The sequence below is a fragment of the Stegodyphus dumicola genome, chromosome 9 (genome assembly GCF_044657685.1).
Source record: "Stegodyphus dumicola isolate Sdum_Otavi_A_Nest chromosome 9, ASM4465768v1".
Taxonomy (NCBI): domain Eukaryota; kingdom Metazoa; phylum Arthropoda; class Arachnida; order Araneae; family Eresidae; genus Stegodyphus; species Stegodyphus dumicola.
The window spans coordinates 82051644-82067769 of record NC_140776.1 but is presented as its reverse complement, the minus strand read 5'-3'; the positions used below and the strand labels follow the sequence as shown (position 1 = coordinate 82067769).

Below are 16126 nucleotides of genomic sequence, written 5' to 3'. Positions count from 1 at the left end.
TTAAAAATTTTAGAAATTCTAGATATTAGTTATCAGAGACAAACAAGCATATTTCCTAATCTTCTATACACTTTTCATAAAATTAGAGAAGCACTTTTACTAAGAGCTTCATTCAAAGCAGTTGAGTAAAAAATGTTCTTAAACTGTCAACATATCCTCTGAATCATCAAAAGACAGCTGTAGAAAAGATTGTGAAATATAAACTAGCAACCAAAGACATCGAAATTGATGTCCATATGAAAATCTATAAAATGAGTGGGTTTTTTTTTTTTTTTTTTTTTTTTTTTTTTTTTAACTGTATTGTTGTACAATCAAAAGTCTTTAATCTAGAATGATCTATAATGCGGACCTCAAAGCTACAAACTTCCTGCGTATGCGCATAATACCTTTACGCATGCGCGTATGCGTTTATGTATGCGCATAATACCTTTACGCATGTGTGTTTAATGTATAACGGACGGTATAAGCTAAGCTAAAATTATCTAATTATCTATTTCAGTTAATGTTGCAGATTGCGTTTTTTCTTAATCTTCTAATTGGATCCGGCTGATTATTTTTTGCAGACTGTTAGAGCAATTTTATAAAAGTTAGCTTAAACTTTTGATTATGTCAAAAAGAATTTCCGATTCTGGAGCTGCCAAAGGATCTACAAAGCGAAAGCATGTTTCGATGTCCATCAAACAAAAAGTGGCATTGCTGCAAAAAATGGATAAAGGCATATCCTTTGTTTCTCTAACAATTCCAAAATCTGTTTATCAATTTCACGCTGCTCTGCGGGGGCGGGACTTCGCGGCGCGAAATGAACTGGAAGTTGATCTGTCAGCACTATCCTTATCTTCAGGGCAGATGTTTTTATTTTATTCGGCTTATAATTTCTTACTAAATGTAGTATTTCATCTCGATGTACTCCGTCTTTGATATGATTTAAATCAAATTCCTCGTCATTATAAATATCACAAATACACATCAAATAGTTTTCTGGCTGCAATTTTCTAATTTCGACTATGCGTAATGTATGCTTTACGCATGCGCGCGTTGATAGAAATGTTTAATAAAGTAAACAAATAAATATTAGGCTTTTTTTTTTAATTTTGATACCCTTTAGATCATAATTGCTCTTTATTTCATAAATTACGGTTTCATATTTTTAATTTTATAATTTGTACGTGCCATCTTACCAGATTTAATTTGATGATCTATAATCCTGAAAACCGATAATCCGGAATCGCCGAAGTCTCGACTATTCCGGATTAAAGACTTTTGACTGTATAGCTTCTTGTATAAGAAGCAAATTTTTGCATCTATCTCATATTAGCATCCTGAATCAACTCAGTTTACTTGAAATATTGCAAAAATATTGCATAGTGACGTTGGAATCAAAGATAGTGAATTGTAATGTCTGTCATTATAGTATGCCGTAGTATAATTGTACACTAGTGCATGTGAGCTACCATCTGAGATTATGATTTTTATAACATTAGATGAGCTCTTATAAAATGATTTTTTTTAATTTGTTTTTGAAGAATAAAATGACGTCTTCCATATACAAGACAAACATTTATTTAATCTATGAAGACGTTGAACAACAGAGTAGAAACATGATATTACACAGCGCTTAGCACTTCTTGCTTACATGCGATACTCACCGTTGACGTTGGCTAACTGCATAGAAAAGTATTACGCAGCAAAGAACTTGCTTATCATGCGCATGCGCTAGGGAAATCAACGGCGGTTGCCAACATACCCCTTTTCGACGTTGATTCTCCTATTCCTGAAAAGTAAAACAAAATACATATTAAACAGTATTCAATCCTATAATTGTACAACAGTTTTGATGTTTAACAGGAGTCAGGGGTTTGGTTAACACATCAGCCCCCATTTCACTGGTAGGTATATACTGCACATCCAATTCACCGCGTTCATTTACTCCACGCACAAAATGATGGCGAATGTATATGTGCTTTGTACGGGAGTGAAACACTGAGTACTTCATAATTTTCTGAGCTCCTTGATTGTCGCAGTATATTGTTGTTGGGTTTTCTATGTTGTAACCCAGCTCCTTCAGGAAACGACGTAGGTAGACTGTTTCTTTGGCCATAGATTCCGCCTCCGTTGAAGATAGAGCTACACTGCGTTGTTTTCGTGATTCCCATGTTATGGCTGAACCACTTAATATATATACAATACCTGTGTAGGATTTTCGATCATCGACATTCAATGCCCAATCTGCATCCACAAAGGTTATGAGTGATTTTCCTGTTTACGTATAAATTAGTCCTTGATCTTGGGTTCCCTTTAGATATAGAAGTATTCTTTTCACAGCATGCCAATGTTCTTTTCCGGGGTTGTTTTAAATTGACTTAAGAAATTCACATCGTATGTGATATCTGGCCTAGTAGCTACTGAAAGGTACATTAGTGATCCAATCAGATTTCTAAATGGAACATTTTTCATGTCAGTGATTTCGTTTTCGTTTTTAGGACTCATCTCTTTTGATACTTTTTTGCTATTATCTATAGTTGAAGACACGGATTTAGCATTTTGCATATTATACCGATTTAAAATATCATCAACCTATTTCTTTTGAGAAATTTTAATTGAATTCCCATTTTGGCAAAATTACATGCCTAAACAATAATGTAATTTCCATAAGGCTTTCATTTTGAAAGCAGAAGCTAAACTATCGCGGATTGTTTCGTACGTTTGCTTAGAATCGGTAAAAATGATAAGATCGTCTACATAAACAATTATAATAGTTTCACTGTTAGACGTCTTTTTAATATAAACACAATTATCTGAATTAAGAGATTTCAATTTTTCATCCAACTTTTTATAACACTGACGTCTTGACTGTTTAAGACCGTATAATGATCTCTTTAAAAGACACACTTTATCTGAATTAGTTTCATTGCGAAAACCTTCGGGAATTTCCATGTAGATTTCTTAATCTAAATTTCCATTTACATAGGCCATTACAAAATCTAATTGGTAACCTTTGAGACTGTGTTCTACAGCGTAGGCTAAAACTGTTCTTATGGAACTTAATCCAGCAACAGAGGAAAAGTTTTCAGTGAAATCGAGACCAGGGACTTGAGCACACCCTTTAGCAACTAGCCTAGCTTTGTATTTTCAATAGTGCCATCGTAATTATATTTTAATTTAAGAACCCATTTACTACCGATAACTTTCTTGTTTTCAGGTCTTTTTACTAATTTCCAAGCCTTTTCTTGAATAAGCGAGTTATTTGTCGAAATACGACAAATTTGGCGACGAATAATTTGAAAACAGATCATCGAAAATAGCACGACATAAAATATTGTCTACTCTGAAATTTCAACGATTATAAATTTAATGAATATATAAACATTTAAAAATGACTTAGACAGTTATACTACAACAAAGCAACAATATTTTGGGCTGCCCTGCGTGTGAGATTTAACCGCATATGCAGGTTCCTGTCCCCCACCCCAGAACGAGGCGCGCAGGTTCAACCTACGCCCTTGCACCTTGGAGAACAAGAAGCACCGCCTGGGATCACCAGACGGAACTGGGCACGCCTGAGATCACCAGACTACAACAAAACGACAATATATATACGGCTTTTTCCGTATTTTCTTCAATTAAATCGGCATCTACGAGGGCTATTTTTTTTTTTTTCCAACCTTTGATGGGCTATAAAGAAAAGACGGTTGAATATACAAAAAAGATTTTATTATCAAAAGTAATGTGCAATACAGGTTATTTCTCTACATAATCACCTTGACGACCGAGGCATTTGTCATATCTGTGAACAAGCTTTATCCTCTTCATAAAATGTCCCCGCCAATGATTGGAAGTGAGATGTGACGGTTTCTTTCAACTCCACGTCATTGTGGAAGCGCTTCCCGCCAAGCCACTGCTTCAGTTCAGGGAACAGATGAAAGTCACTCGGCGCTAGGTCGGGACTATATGGTGGATGTTCGAAAATGTCCAATTGAAATTGCTGAAGGAGCCGTTGGGTTACACGAGCTCTGTGAGGACGGGCATTGTCGTGGATCAGAACAATTCCAGAAGACAGCATGTCTCTTTGTTTGTTTCGAATAGCTCTCCGTAAGCGTCGCAAAGTTTCACAATATGAATCTGCATTAATTGTTGTTCCAGGCTGCATAAACTCATCAAACAACACACCTTTTTTGTCTCAAAAAACAGTTGCCATAACCTTACGTTTGTTAAAGGTTCGTTTGAATTTTGTGGGTCTCTCTTTAGAATTTGTGTGCATCCATAGTTGTGACTGTCGTTTCGTTTCGGGCGTGTCATATTGAACCCATGTCTCATCACCTGTCACAATGGATTTCAAAAACTCTTTTCCGTCAGTATTGTAACGGTCAAGAAACTCAAACGCTGCAACCATTCGGCGAATTTTGTGGTCGTCAGTCAACATCTGTGGGACCCAGCGAGCGCAAACTTTTCTGTAGCGCAACTGTTCAGTAACGATAGAGTACAGGGAAGATCTTGAAACTTCCGGAAATTTCACCGATAATTCACTTATGGCGAATTTTCGATTTTGCTTAACCGCTTGGTCAACTCGTTGAACAATGTCGTCTGCAGCGACAGACTTGCGTCCTTGATCCCCTTCATCATGCACATCAGTTCGGACATCTTTAAACTTTCGACACCATTCACGGACAACGCCATCACTCATAAAGCTGTTTCCATACACTCGACTCATTCTTCGATGAATTTCCGCTGCAGTGTTCCCTTCTGCCTGCAAGAAACGAATAACAGTTCACAATTCACACTTGGCGGGAGAATCAATAGCGACAGCCATATTTACGTGACTGCAACTCAACAGAAAATGGCGTGTTGAATACGCCAGTGACAGAGCTTTTGGAGGGGGAGATGCGCAGTCGCCTACTACGCACACCAACCACCTGCCGCATACCTGGCCATCATACTGTGCGATCGGAGGTTAAAAAAAAAAAAAAACCTACGTATTTCCATCGTCCATGATTTCACAATGAGAGCCATCGCCATATTGAAAATTACCCGTTACCTTTCAGAAGCAGATAGCCGGAACATGTTTCGCCTAGCAAGACGAAACATTTCTCGGAAGCCTAACGTTTAAAGCAGTGCTATGAGAATCTCATTTGTCGGAAATGTCCCACCTAGCCGCGCGCGTCGATAGAAGTGATAAGGTCCTTAAACATAGCGCAATGCAAAGCGCAACTAAAAAGAGAAGCTAAACCGGAGATAGTATTCCGAACTCGCGCTGAGCTAACAGCTATCAACAACTGAGAGCAGATGCTCTTTCCGACCTTATACAGTTTCCACTCGGCTACCGAAATATTTTTAGTACTTTTTGCATCTCGAAATTGCTGGAAGGCAATATGAGGGTCGAATTACGGTTTCAACTGATAGAGTGATCAATTACATTTATTCAATTGCAGTATATATTATCTTCCAATCACATTATGTTTCGGCTACGCGGGACTGGTCGTCGAGAAGAACAACTCTCAACCCCGCACATTTCCAAGAAACCCGCGTAGCTGGGTTACCAGTTTCACTTACTACAAAGACTTGAACGCCAAACCTTAATTGATTATCGCTCAGATTGGGATCACGTGATCCTTCAGAAGCAAAACTTTCGTCTGATTGGTTGATCTCTACCCTGGACAGAGCTCCAGCCGAGACATTTTCGGTGAAGTTTGAAAAAAATCCCGCGTAGCCGCTACATCGTTTCCGTAGCTAGATGGAACATCGCTACCAGCGGAGCTCTTTTTTGTAGGAATCCTCCTGTTTCTGAGAAAAGTCCCAACTATCAGGGACTGTCGCTAGAAGTGATAACCTCTTTACGGTGATACAGGAACTAAACCAATATGTCACCAAGTTTAGGGACTTTTGGTGACAAAAATTAGTCGCCAAAATCTTTGCCAGCTTGGCGATATCTCGCCAACTTACCGAGATACCCGTTTACTCAATGCTAAATGGACTTGCCCCTGTATTCATACTTTTCCGGCGTATCTTGTCTCTGAAAAAATACAACAGTTTCACATATAATTGCATTAACATCATCTATCTATATACAAAATTTGTAAGAATATGTTATTCTTTTGTGTTCTGATTTCATTATTTTAATTTATTTATAAATGTTTCTGAGTTATTTTCTGTTTCATTCCTTCTACTTTTATGAAATTTGTTTGCTTAATATTCAGTTACAACTTGTTATTTAAATGAACTCACAGAATTTCTTTTTTATTTGCTAGTGCCATTTCTGTGGAGTTGTATTATATTTTTGCTACTGTCTGGGGCCGAGAACAATATACCTTATATGGTATATTGTTTATTGTATTTTTCATACTTCTGAGTGTAACAGGATGCATCTCTGTTGCTCTGACATATTTTCAACTTTCGGCAGAAGACTACAAATGGTGGTGGAGATCTATATTTTCTGCAGGGTATGATTTCTTATTTTTAAACGTAATTTGAAACTTTTTAAATAAAATTATTTCATGTTTTTAATATAATTATATTAAATTTAATATAATAATTATAATAATAGGGATAAAATTATTCAAAAAGTGGTAATATTAAAAAAGTGAAACATTTAGAGTATATAGAGAGAGATCATCAGTTTAAATGTAGTAAAATGACATGTAGAAATTATAAATTTAAAAATATTAAATAGTACTTTATGAAACAATGAAGAATTTATTACCTTAAGGAATCAAAATTTACAACAACAACAACAAATATATATATATATATATATATTAGTTTGCTTTTAAACATTTCTTTCAAAGTTGTTATTTTAAGTTGCTTCACCTTTTGTGCTAATATTTTCCATTTAATTCTATAGACATAATTTCTTGTTCAGCTACAAAGTTTCATTATTCAAGTACTGTAATTACTATATCAAGAATTCCCACTAAATTATCAGTTAAAGTATCTTTTTGTTCTGAACAACAAGCTCTCTGTCACTTTCTTCACTACTCTTTGCAATATTTTCTGGATTTAGAACAATACTACATATTTTGCCATACGTTAGTTAAATGAAGATTGGTCATAGTCATCGTAGTGAAGAACTTTTGTTATATGTATCATCTTCATTTATTACCACTTCATATTTCTTCAGAAATTCCATTAATTGGAAAATGCTACCATTTATTTGTGATATCTGAAAACCTTCAGATTCACACTATCATCATAAAGCTTAGCTAGTGTCCACTGTAGACTATTGGCAATGTAACATGTGATTGGTGGACAGAGACTGTTGTTTAGTAAATTTTCACCTGCTTCTGTTGTGCAATGAGGAAGTTAGGCCAGAATTACATTTTATTTATTATACTTATTTATTTTCTGCATATTCTTAAGGCTTATTGAAGTCTGTAATAAACAAATTCCCACATGTACTTATTATATAATTTTGGTAATGTCTTACACATCCTTTTTAATTTTATTATTTCTTGTTACTATTTCAGAAATAGTAAGATGAATAGAACAAATCCATCCTCGAAGCATAATTTCTTAAGGGGTGTTGGAACCCCAAAATCTTCAAAAAATTGTGATTTCGGATTTTTGCATTTTCAAATTCTCTTCACTTTTATCTTTCTAAAAATATCATTCTTTAATCTCTATGAAAATTAGAACTGTAAAAAAATCTAGTTTTAATTTGTCATCTACTGCTTTGATCAATGAGGATTTTTACATAAAAATGCGTTTTTCTCCAAACGTAATTTTTTTATACTCAATGTACCTTTTCTCAGGAACTACTGCTCACAGGTATTTTAACTTTTAATGGCTTATTTATTAGGTTCCCTAATATTTACTGAAATGAGCTTTTTGTAATAAACTTAGAAAAAAAAATTTTTTTTGTGAGAAAAATGCTATTTACTATGCCTAACAAAATATTCTGTAATTTACTTTAAAATTCAAAATGTTTCAAAAGCTCATTTCAGTATAATCAGATAGGTATACTTTAATTACAGAAAAAACTTCAAGCTTGTATCTACAGCAGATTTTGAGAAAAGGTACATCAAAAATGGCCAATTTAATGTTGTCGGTCTAGGGGTTTCTGATACCCCTTAATGAATCTCAATGATATGATATACACTAATCATGCATGTACTTACATAATGACAAAAATTAAAGTAAAATATTTTAATTAATTTTAATTAAATCAGTAGCAATACTATACCCCTTTGCTGATAAATATAATAACTTTGCCACTCTTAACCTAATATCAATTGAATAATATTTGCTGTTTTCCTGCTTGTCTCTATATCACTAACCAGTTGTCCAGAGCTTCTCTTCTTCTGCCATTGCATTTTCATAGCAATGAAAATGCTAACTTCACCTACTGTGAATATGTGAAAAAATGCTTTTAATTAAGGAGTAATATAATGTAATATGTGAGTGCGCTGCAACCCTCCTGGCTGATAATAATCAACCTCATGTTTAATGCAGCACTCCAAACACAGATTAAAACAAAAATACTGTTAAAAGCATCAAATCAAAGTTCCCAGTATTGTTACACTGCTAATCGCATGTACTTATTGGAACAGCAAATCCATTATTTTTAATTCAAGCAACACTAAAAGCTATTTTTAGAAACATCTATTTTTTGTGTATGGTAAGAAATTTCTGTTAGTGCAGTTTTCTGAAGTCTGTAATTGTCGCCAAGCATGTCAGCATGTTCTTTGGTATTCAGTACTAATATTTTTTTAAATAATTGTTTGGACATCACTGCATGAGTTATTTCTCAAGCTCCTATGTATTGATAGTAAGGCAATGATGAAAGCAAAAAATAAAAATGATTTGCCAGGCTGTAGTTAGGGATGTAAGTCACTCAGTAAACATAAAATCAATGACTTTTTATTGAAGAATATTTTGTTTTGAGATATGTGCCAAGCACATGCCATGCTTTACACTTTGAGGCCAAGCAAAAGGACAGGCATGGAGGTAACTTATTGATTAATACTGATTTATGCTAATAAATGATTATTTCTTTGTGGAGGTAATTTTTTGTAGTGCCAAAGTGAAATTAAGAATCATAACTCTCCTCATGTTTTATTATGAAAAAATAGTAAATGGGCGTATGCAAAGCGTAGTTTGATTGTAGTTTGGAGGTCAGAATTTTAGATCATTTTGGATATTGGACGTCGGGATTTCAGACTTTCTGTTGTGTAAAATAAATTCTCTAATCTTAAAATGATATAAAGAAACACTTTAAAAGAAACTTTGTGGGAAATAATAAATAAAATATTTATCGCCTATCAATACATAGCAGCTTAAGTGCTGCTTTATATATGTATATACATATATCCTTTAGGAGTAGCAAGTAGTAAATTAGAAAAGATTTTTCAAGACCTAGTTGGTCAAAAATTACACGATGAGCTGCAAATTTAAAAAAAGAATGATAATAAAAGGAGAGGGAAAAAATAGCTAAAGCTGTAAAGATCATTTGAATAATCTTATTCCAAAGATAACATGTTAAACAAATTAAGACACAATAACACGCCGAATAAATACTAATTCACAAATCAAACAACAAAAATCAGCATTATATTTTCAAAATTTTTCGTTTCCAATCCATCTTTGCCTTTGGCCTTTAAAGAAATTATGTTTTAGTTCTGGTTTCACCAACAGATGGCGCCACTTGCTTATTCTTGTCCAGGCTTTCTTATGTAATCATTATTTCCTATCTTGTTCATTTGTGGTTTTGCAGCTGAGGATGATGGTTCGGTAAACCCATCGAAACTAGTCCTGTGAAAATTTTGAAAAATCAACGCTGATTTTTGTTGTTTGACTTGTGAATATGCCTCATGTTCCTTGACGCAAAATTTTAAGGCTCTCTTAGTTTGGCCAGTATAAATTAAACCACACTAGCAAGGAATCTTATAAATACCCCAGGAATTCATATCCGGAATGAGGTCCTTGACTATGGAATTCGGAATTTTATTGATGGGAGAATAAACAACTTGAATGTTAAATTTCTGCAAAATATGTGCAACTTTATAGCTAATTGATGGAAAGAAGGGAATGACAACATCTTTTTAATCTCCTAAAACAAGAGTGTGCCTTAACATTTACAAAAAAAAGTAGTTATTCATGAGGTATATCATTATCTCCGGCAGAAGAGGCGTCTCTGCCTCTGCATACATCAAGCATCTATGTCCTAGCACTAGTATCATATCTATGCGACTGGCATTAGTAAAATATTGAATAAATAAAAGGTGTATTAAAAAATACACCACACCCAAAGGCGAGAGCGTTGACATGAGTAAACTCAGTAGATAGCAATTATTTGAGACAATTATTAGGCATACCAGGAGCAGACAATAAGCAGGCTTCATCAAAGGCAGCAGCAGTCGAAATGAGAGAGATATCTTATCAGTTAGTAAGAGGCAATCGGCCATTAACGGCCTTTACCAATATATTATACTTTTATATGTGTGAAGAATCGAATAAGTTGCATCCAATAATATGGAAGTACTTGTGCACATGCTGTGCTAGAACTCGGAGATTACTAGCGACAGAGGCTCCTTTGCCGCCATCCGTAAAATAAGTAAACTTTGAAGAAATGTGGCGCCATCTATTAGTAGGGATGAAAAGCATTTTAGTTGACTGGAGCTCTGGTGGCGTCATGTCTTGCAGGATGTATTGTAAGGCATTTTTAAAATTTCATAAAAATTATTCTTCTGATAGCCAATAATTGGCATGAAGTAAAATGATGAAAAGCACAATTTGCAGTACATTGAAACACGCTTCACAAAGGTAAAAACTATTTACACACAAAGTCTACCTGCTCTGACAGGAACAAAGTCCATAGCGCTTTGTAATTTGGTAAGTAAAACTATAAATAAAGAAAATGAAGTAAAATCTTGGCTAAATAAGAGGAAAACGAAAATATATACATTACCACCGATTATTATGTTGAATAGTGCGGGGACTTTTGTGGCGTTGTTCAATTGTGAAATCATAATTTCCTAGTTTTTTTGATGATATTCTTAGGGTGACTGTCACATTTTGTGAAAAAGTTGTGAGAAGCTTTTAAAATTGCAGAGTCCGTGGGTTTAATTTTTAAGTCATTGTGAAGAATGCTGATTTGTATGAACCAAGGTGCATTTGTAATTATTCGGATGGCCTTGTTTTAAATTCTTTGTATTTTTTAACGGTGAGAACTCGCAGTTACAACCCGCACTGGGGAAGCATATAGATTTCTCCCTATGAGTGCATAGATACTGCCTATTGCTTGGTTGGCTTTTTTACAGATATTTTCGGTATGGTTTTTGAAGGTTAGTTTTTGATCGAGATAAACGCCTAAATATTTAACACATTTTTTCATTTGGAATGGAGATATTATTAATTGCGATGTTGTTGAGATGTCTTCTGGAAGGGTTCTTTTGGAAATACACTCTTTTCCAAAAACAATCGAAGCACCGAGAAGGACATTTGCGATCGTGACGAAATTTAGTATGCAAAAACATCTTGATCGAACATGCAAATGATCAAAGTTTCAAGGCAAATGAACAGGAATTGCGATTATAGCGCGCATTTCTAGTACGCAATTTGCTAAGTATAAAACCAAAAACAGAGGCGTGTTTTTTTTTTTTTTTCCTGCCATTGTAATTTTGTAAAGAAATAACTAAAGATGCCATTACGACGATATCGAAGACCTTACAGACAACTAAACGACTTCGAACGTGGTCGAATTGTAGGGTTGCGTGAAGCTGGATGGTCATACCGAGCAATAGGCCGCCACCTGCAGCGTACAGACACTGCTGTGCAAAGATGTTGGCAGCAATGGTTGCTACAAGGAAATAGTCGACGAAATGAAGGGGCGGGGTTACGCTCACAGATGCCTTTAATACGTTTGCCTTTGACCCCACAACAACGACGGAGTTGTCTGGAGGGGTGTCGCAGCCGATCATCATGGTTGCCATCAGTGTAGTGTTCGTATAGTGTTCAGCGATGAATCCCGCTTCACTCTTGAAGCAGATGGCCATCGTGTTCGTGTGTGGAGAGAACGAGGCCAGCGGTCCCAATCAGCCTTTGTTTTAGAAAGGAATACAGCCATAACCAATGGTGTGATGGTATGGGGCTCTATATCTTATGACAGCAGGTCATCTTTAGTTATCCTCCGTACATCTTAAACAGCTCAACGATATGCTGATACCATCCTGCGGTCGGTTGCATTATCCTTCGTGGCACGTCATCCTGGGGCCATTTTCCAACAAGATAATGCCAGGCTACATACCGCTTGCATATCTCTAGACTGTCACCGTGCGTTTGATATTCTTCCTTGGCTAGCAAGGTCAACAGTCCTTCCACCAATCGAGCAAGTTCCGGGACATGGTAGGCCTCCAGATTCGGGCACCACAAAATATCGCACTGGAGCGACAACTGATGAATACCTGGCAGAATATGTCGCAGGATGACATTAGGAACCTCTACCACTCCTTGCCCCGACGAATTCAAGCATGCATTGCCACCAGGGGCGGTTCGACCAACTACTAATTTGAACACTCAATGGATGATTGTGAGCCGTGGACAGGTACTATGACCTTGATTTTTTAATCACTTTATTATTTGTATATGAGCTATACACATTTTCAATTTCGTCAAAAACAACCACTTCCTTCATAGTGCTTCGATTTTTTTGAAAAAGAGTGTATATTGTAGTGGATTCGCTTTCATTGATTTTAATTTTCCAAGCGGTAAACCATGCGAAGGTATAGTTTATTGCAGTTTGGAGGTTTTGGATGGCTCTTTGCGGATTGATGGATTTGCTGCATAGCAGGCAATAATGGCATCCTTGTCCTTATCCTTATCCGCGCTACTATTGCCGAAATGTCGCGCAAAGCGCGACGTGTCCGGCTCATGAAGCAAGTTCCAGTGGGCACATGACGATAAAGTATCCTGACAAGTCGGTAAAGTCCTTTTAAGGTGGTAAAAAGGGGGGGTGACCATGCGTCGCAGAGGCATAGAAGAGCCTTAATACAAGATACGCCAATTTCAGGAGCTATGAGGTATACTGTTGTGCATGTTTGTGTTGATGCAGTGAGTAGCAAAGACAAGTAATACAAGAATAATTTAAATAATACATGAGAAAGTATCATAAATACAAGGCTATATGCAATAAATGACATAGTATGCACAATAAAATATAGTACAAGTTACAAATTGAAATACAAGTTCACAATATGAAATGCATAATAAAAGTACTAACATATATGCAAGGCGGTGAGATAGCTAAGTTGGAAAATTCAAGTCCCGAGTGAGGTGGGCCGCAAGCGGTCTATAAATGGAGTCCTCCTCAAGAACAATATATGTAAACACATTAAGGTCTCCCATGTGTCTACAGTCCTGTGCTTTTCTGAAGAAGTTTGCATTCATTCTGTGCAAATACTCCTCTACTGTCTCAAGTTTGAAGTCCTTGTGAAGCGTCTGATTTAACACAAAGTAATGAGCTCTGGTCATCATCCTGAGCAACTTCTTTTGCGTAACTTGCAGTTTATTGAGCTCCCTTTTGTGGACAGAAGCCCAGGCGGGTGACGCATAGGCAAAAATGAGACGAATGATCGAGATGTAAATTTGTCTCTTGCGTCCTAAGTCCAGCTTTGAGTCCGAGGAAAGAAGAGGTGTGAGGCATTGAATTACCCATAACATCTTACTTCTGGCATAATTTATGTGCTCTTTCCACTGAAAGTTAGAGCTATATTTGACACCGAGGTATGTGGCCTTGTTAACAACCGGCACGACAGTACCAAATACTGACAATTTCTTAGCAAGAGGAGTGTTCATTCTCTTTTTCTTGATAATAATGAGTTTAGCATCCTTGTGGCTGGGAAGATCATTTATGTAGATGTTATAAAGAAAAGGCGAAAAATTCGAGCCCTGAGGGACGCCTGCTTTCATTACTCTGATATTAGATAGCTCGTTCGTAATACGGACTTGAAAAGTTCTGTTTTCCAAAAAAAAAAAAAAAAACTTGGAATTAGAAGGATTAATCCAGGTGGAAAATTGTTTCCGATAAGTTTGATAAGGAGGCCTGGGTGCCAAACCTTATCAAACGCTTTTTTAATATCGATGAAGGTGCCAGCCAGCAGCCGTTTCTTTTTTATTAAAGGCTTCACCGATGATTTCAGTAATTCTTGTTAACTTATTGGATGGGGCTAAGTCCATGCCTAAATCCAAATTGATGTTCCTTAATAATATTATTGTCTTCAGCCAATTTAGTGAGCCTATAGATGACTAATCTTTCAAACAGCTTGCCAACAGCTGAAAGTAAACTGATGGGTCTGTAATCTGAAGTTGAAGATCCATTTTTCCTTGTTTCTTTAGGACAATGATTATCGCATGCTTCCATTGTTTAGGAAGAGATCCTATATGCAGGCAAGTATTGAAGATGTAATATATAGTGCGTCCGTTAAGCCATGATGCACTTTTGTTCGGTCACAGGAAAGCAACAAAACAAGATAGAAATGTGAAATCTTCACCAAACAAAAGAAAAACTCTCCAAGTTTCCGTAGTATTATGTGCAAGCATGTGCGCACACAGGTGATGACGCAGCACCGCGAAATGCGAAGGACGCCCACGCCTATCGAGATGTGGACCGTACAGAAGAAAGTTCAGTGTGTTCTGTGGTTTGCCAAATTCGAAAACATTAATCGGTGGTACAAGCAGTTGAAGGATACCGGCAGTTTGTTGGATAAACTCCATTTGGGCAGGCTATCGGTCAGTGACAAGTCTGTAGAGGCTATATGGAAGAGTTACCTAAGAAGCTCTTACAAATTGCAGCTGTTGGACGCTATCAAAACGACGGCTAGACCCAAACGATTTGCGTTTGCTACAGATATGCTTCATGAAAGACTACAGATACGCTTCATGATGGGCTACAGATATGCTTCATGAGGTCGACAATGATAATCGATTTCTGCAGAAGATTGTTCCTTGTTAGTGGACATGTTCATCGCCATAACATCCGAATATGAACTGCTGAAAATCCTCATGCCCACGTAGAGCACGAACGTAGCAGCCCTAAAGTGAACGTGTGGTGTTGTCTGATCCATGATAAAGTGATAGGACCATTTTTCTTTGCGGAGTAGACTGTGACGGCATGGATGGAGCTCACATCAAACTGCACTGAATAGGTATGAAAATTTAAGAGGTTTTCTTTTGTTTGGTGAATATTTCGCATTTCTATCTTGTTTTGTTGCTTTCTTGTGACCGATCAAAAGTGCACCATGACTTTACGGACGCGCTATAGTTGCAGGATGGCTTTTCTTGGTTTTAATTTTCGAATTCATTATGTAATCTCTCTGGTTGTAATGAGAAAGAGGCGTCGGTGAGAGAGGAGTTTAGTGTTGTGTCACGTGACTAGCTTTAGCTACGTGATTGGTCGTAGCGAAACTAAGCTTAAGTTTATGAAATTGGAATTTTCAACGTAAATAAAGTCAATAGTTCATAAATAAATATGAATTTGAAGAGTTAAAACAGTCTTTAGTCTTCTAAAACACACAATTAAATACTATCATTAGATAAATTTGCAGGAAAAATAATTTCCTAACTGCAGGGGAGTTAACACCACGTGATGTGCGTGAACCAGTAGCATGGTAGGGAGGCTGGTAGACGACGAACTAAGTTTTACACAGAATACGGTGAAGTAATCAGTGTCTTTGCTTTGTAAATACACTACACAAAATAGATGAAAATTCTTGGTTAAATAGTAAGAGTAAATAAAGTAAATAAAAATGCAGAACAAAGTCCATCAGCTTTGTCAAAGCATAGTCCATAAATGAAACACTAATCTTGAAAATAAGTAAAGTAAAATAAATGAAAATATGCACCTTATACATTACCCCCCATAAGGCATTATGGGGGATAGTTCGTGGGATTTTAATAACATGTTCTTCAGTCGGATCATAATCCGTGAGTTCTTTAATGGCAGGATATTTTGAATTTTTCATACTTTCGAAGAAGTTATGAGCACTGGTAAGAATTTGGTCATAGATGGGTAAGATGTTTAAGTCCTTGTAAATTTGAGCATTCCTCACAAACCAAGGTGCATTAGTAATACTTCTGAGGATTTTGTTCTGTAGAACATTAATTTTCTGTCGTTCAGTTTTTTCGGCTGTCGCCCAGGCTG

At 36.3% G+C, this 16126-nt stretch overlaps 1 protein-coding gene across 3 annotated transcripts in view; it reads left to right on the top strand.

The window, feature by feature from the left end:
- Positions 1 to 16126, top strand: part of LOC118179558 (transmembrane 9 superfamily member 1-like) — a 98201-nt gene that overhangs the window by 62713 nt on the left and 19362 nt on the right. For all 3 annotated transcript variants that reach the window (XM_085823688.1, XM_085823689.1, XM_085823687.1), the window contains one exon: positions 6243 to 6434. In XM_085823688.1, coding sequence (XP_085679814.1) covers positions 6243 to 6434 — 192 coding nt within the window. The remainder of the gene's footprint in view (positions 1 to 6242; positions 6435 to 16126) is intronic.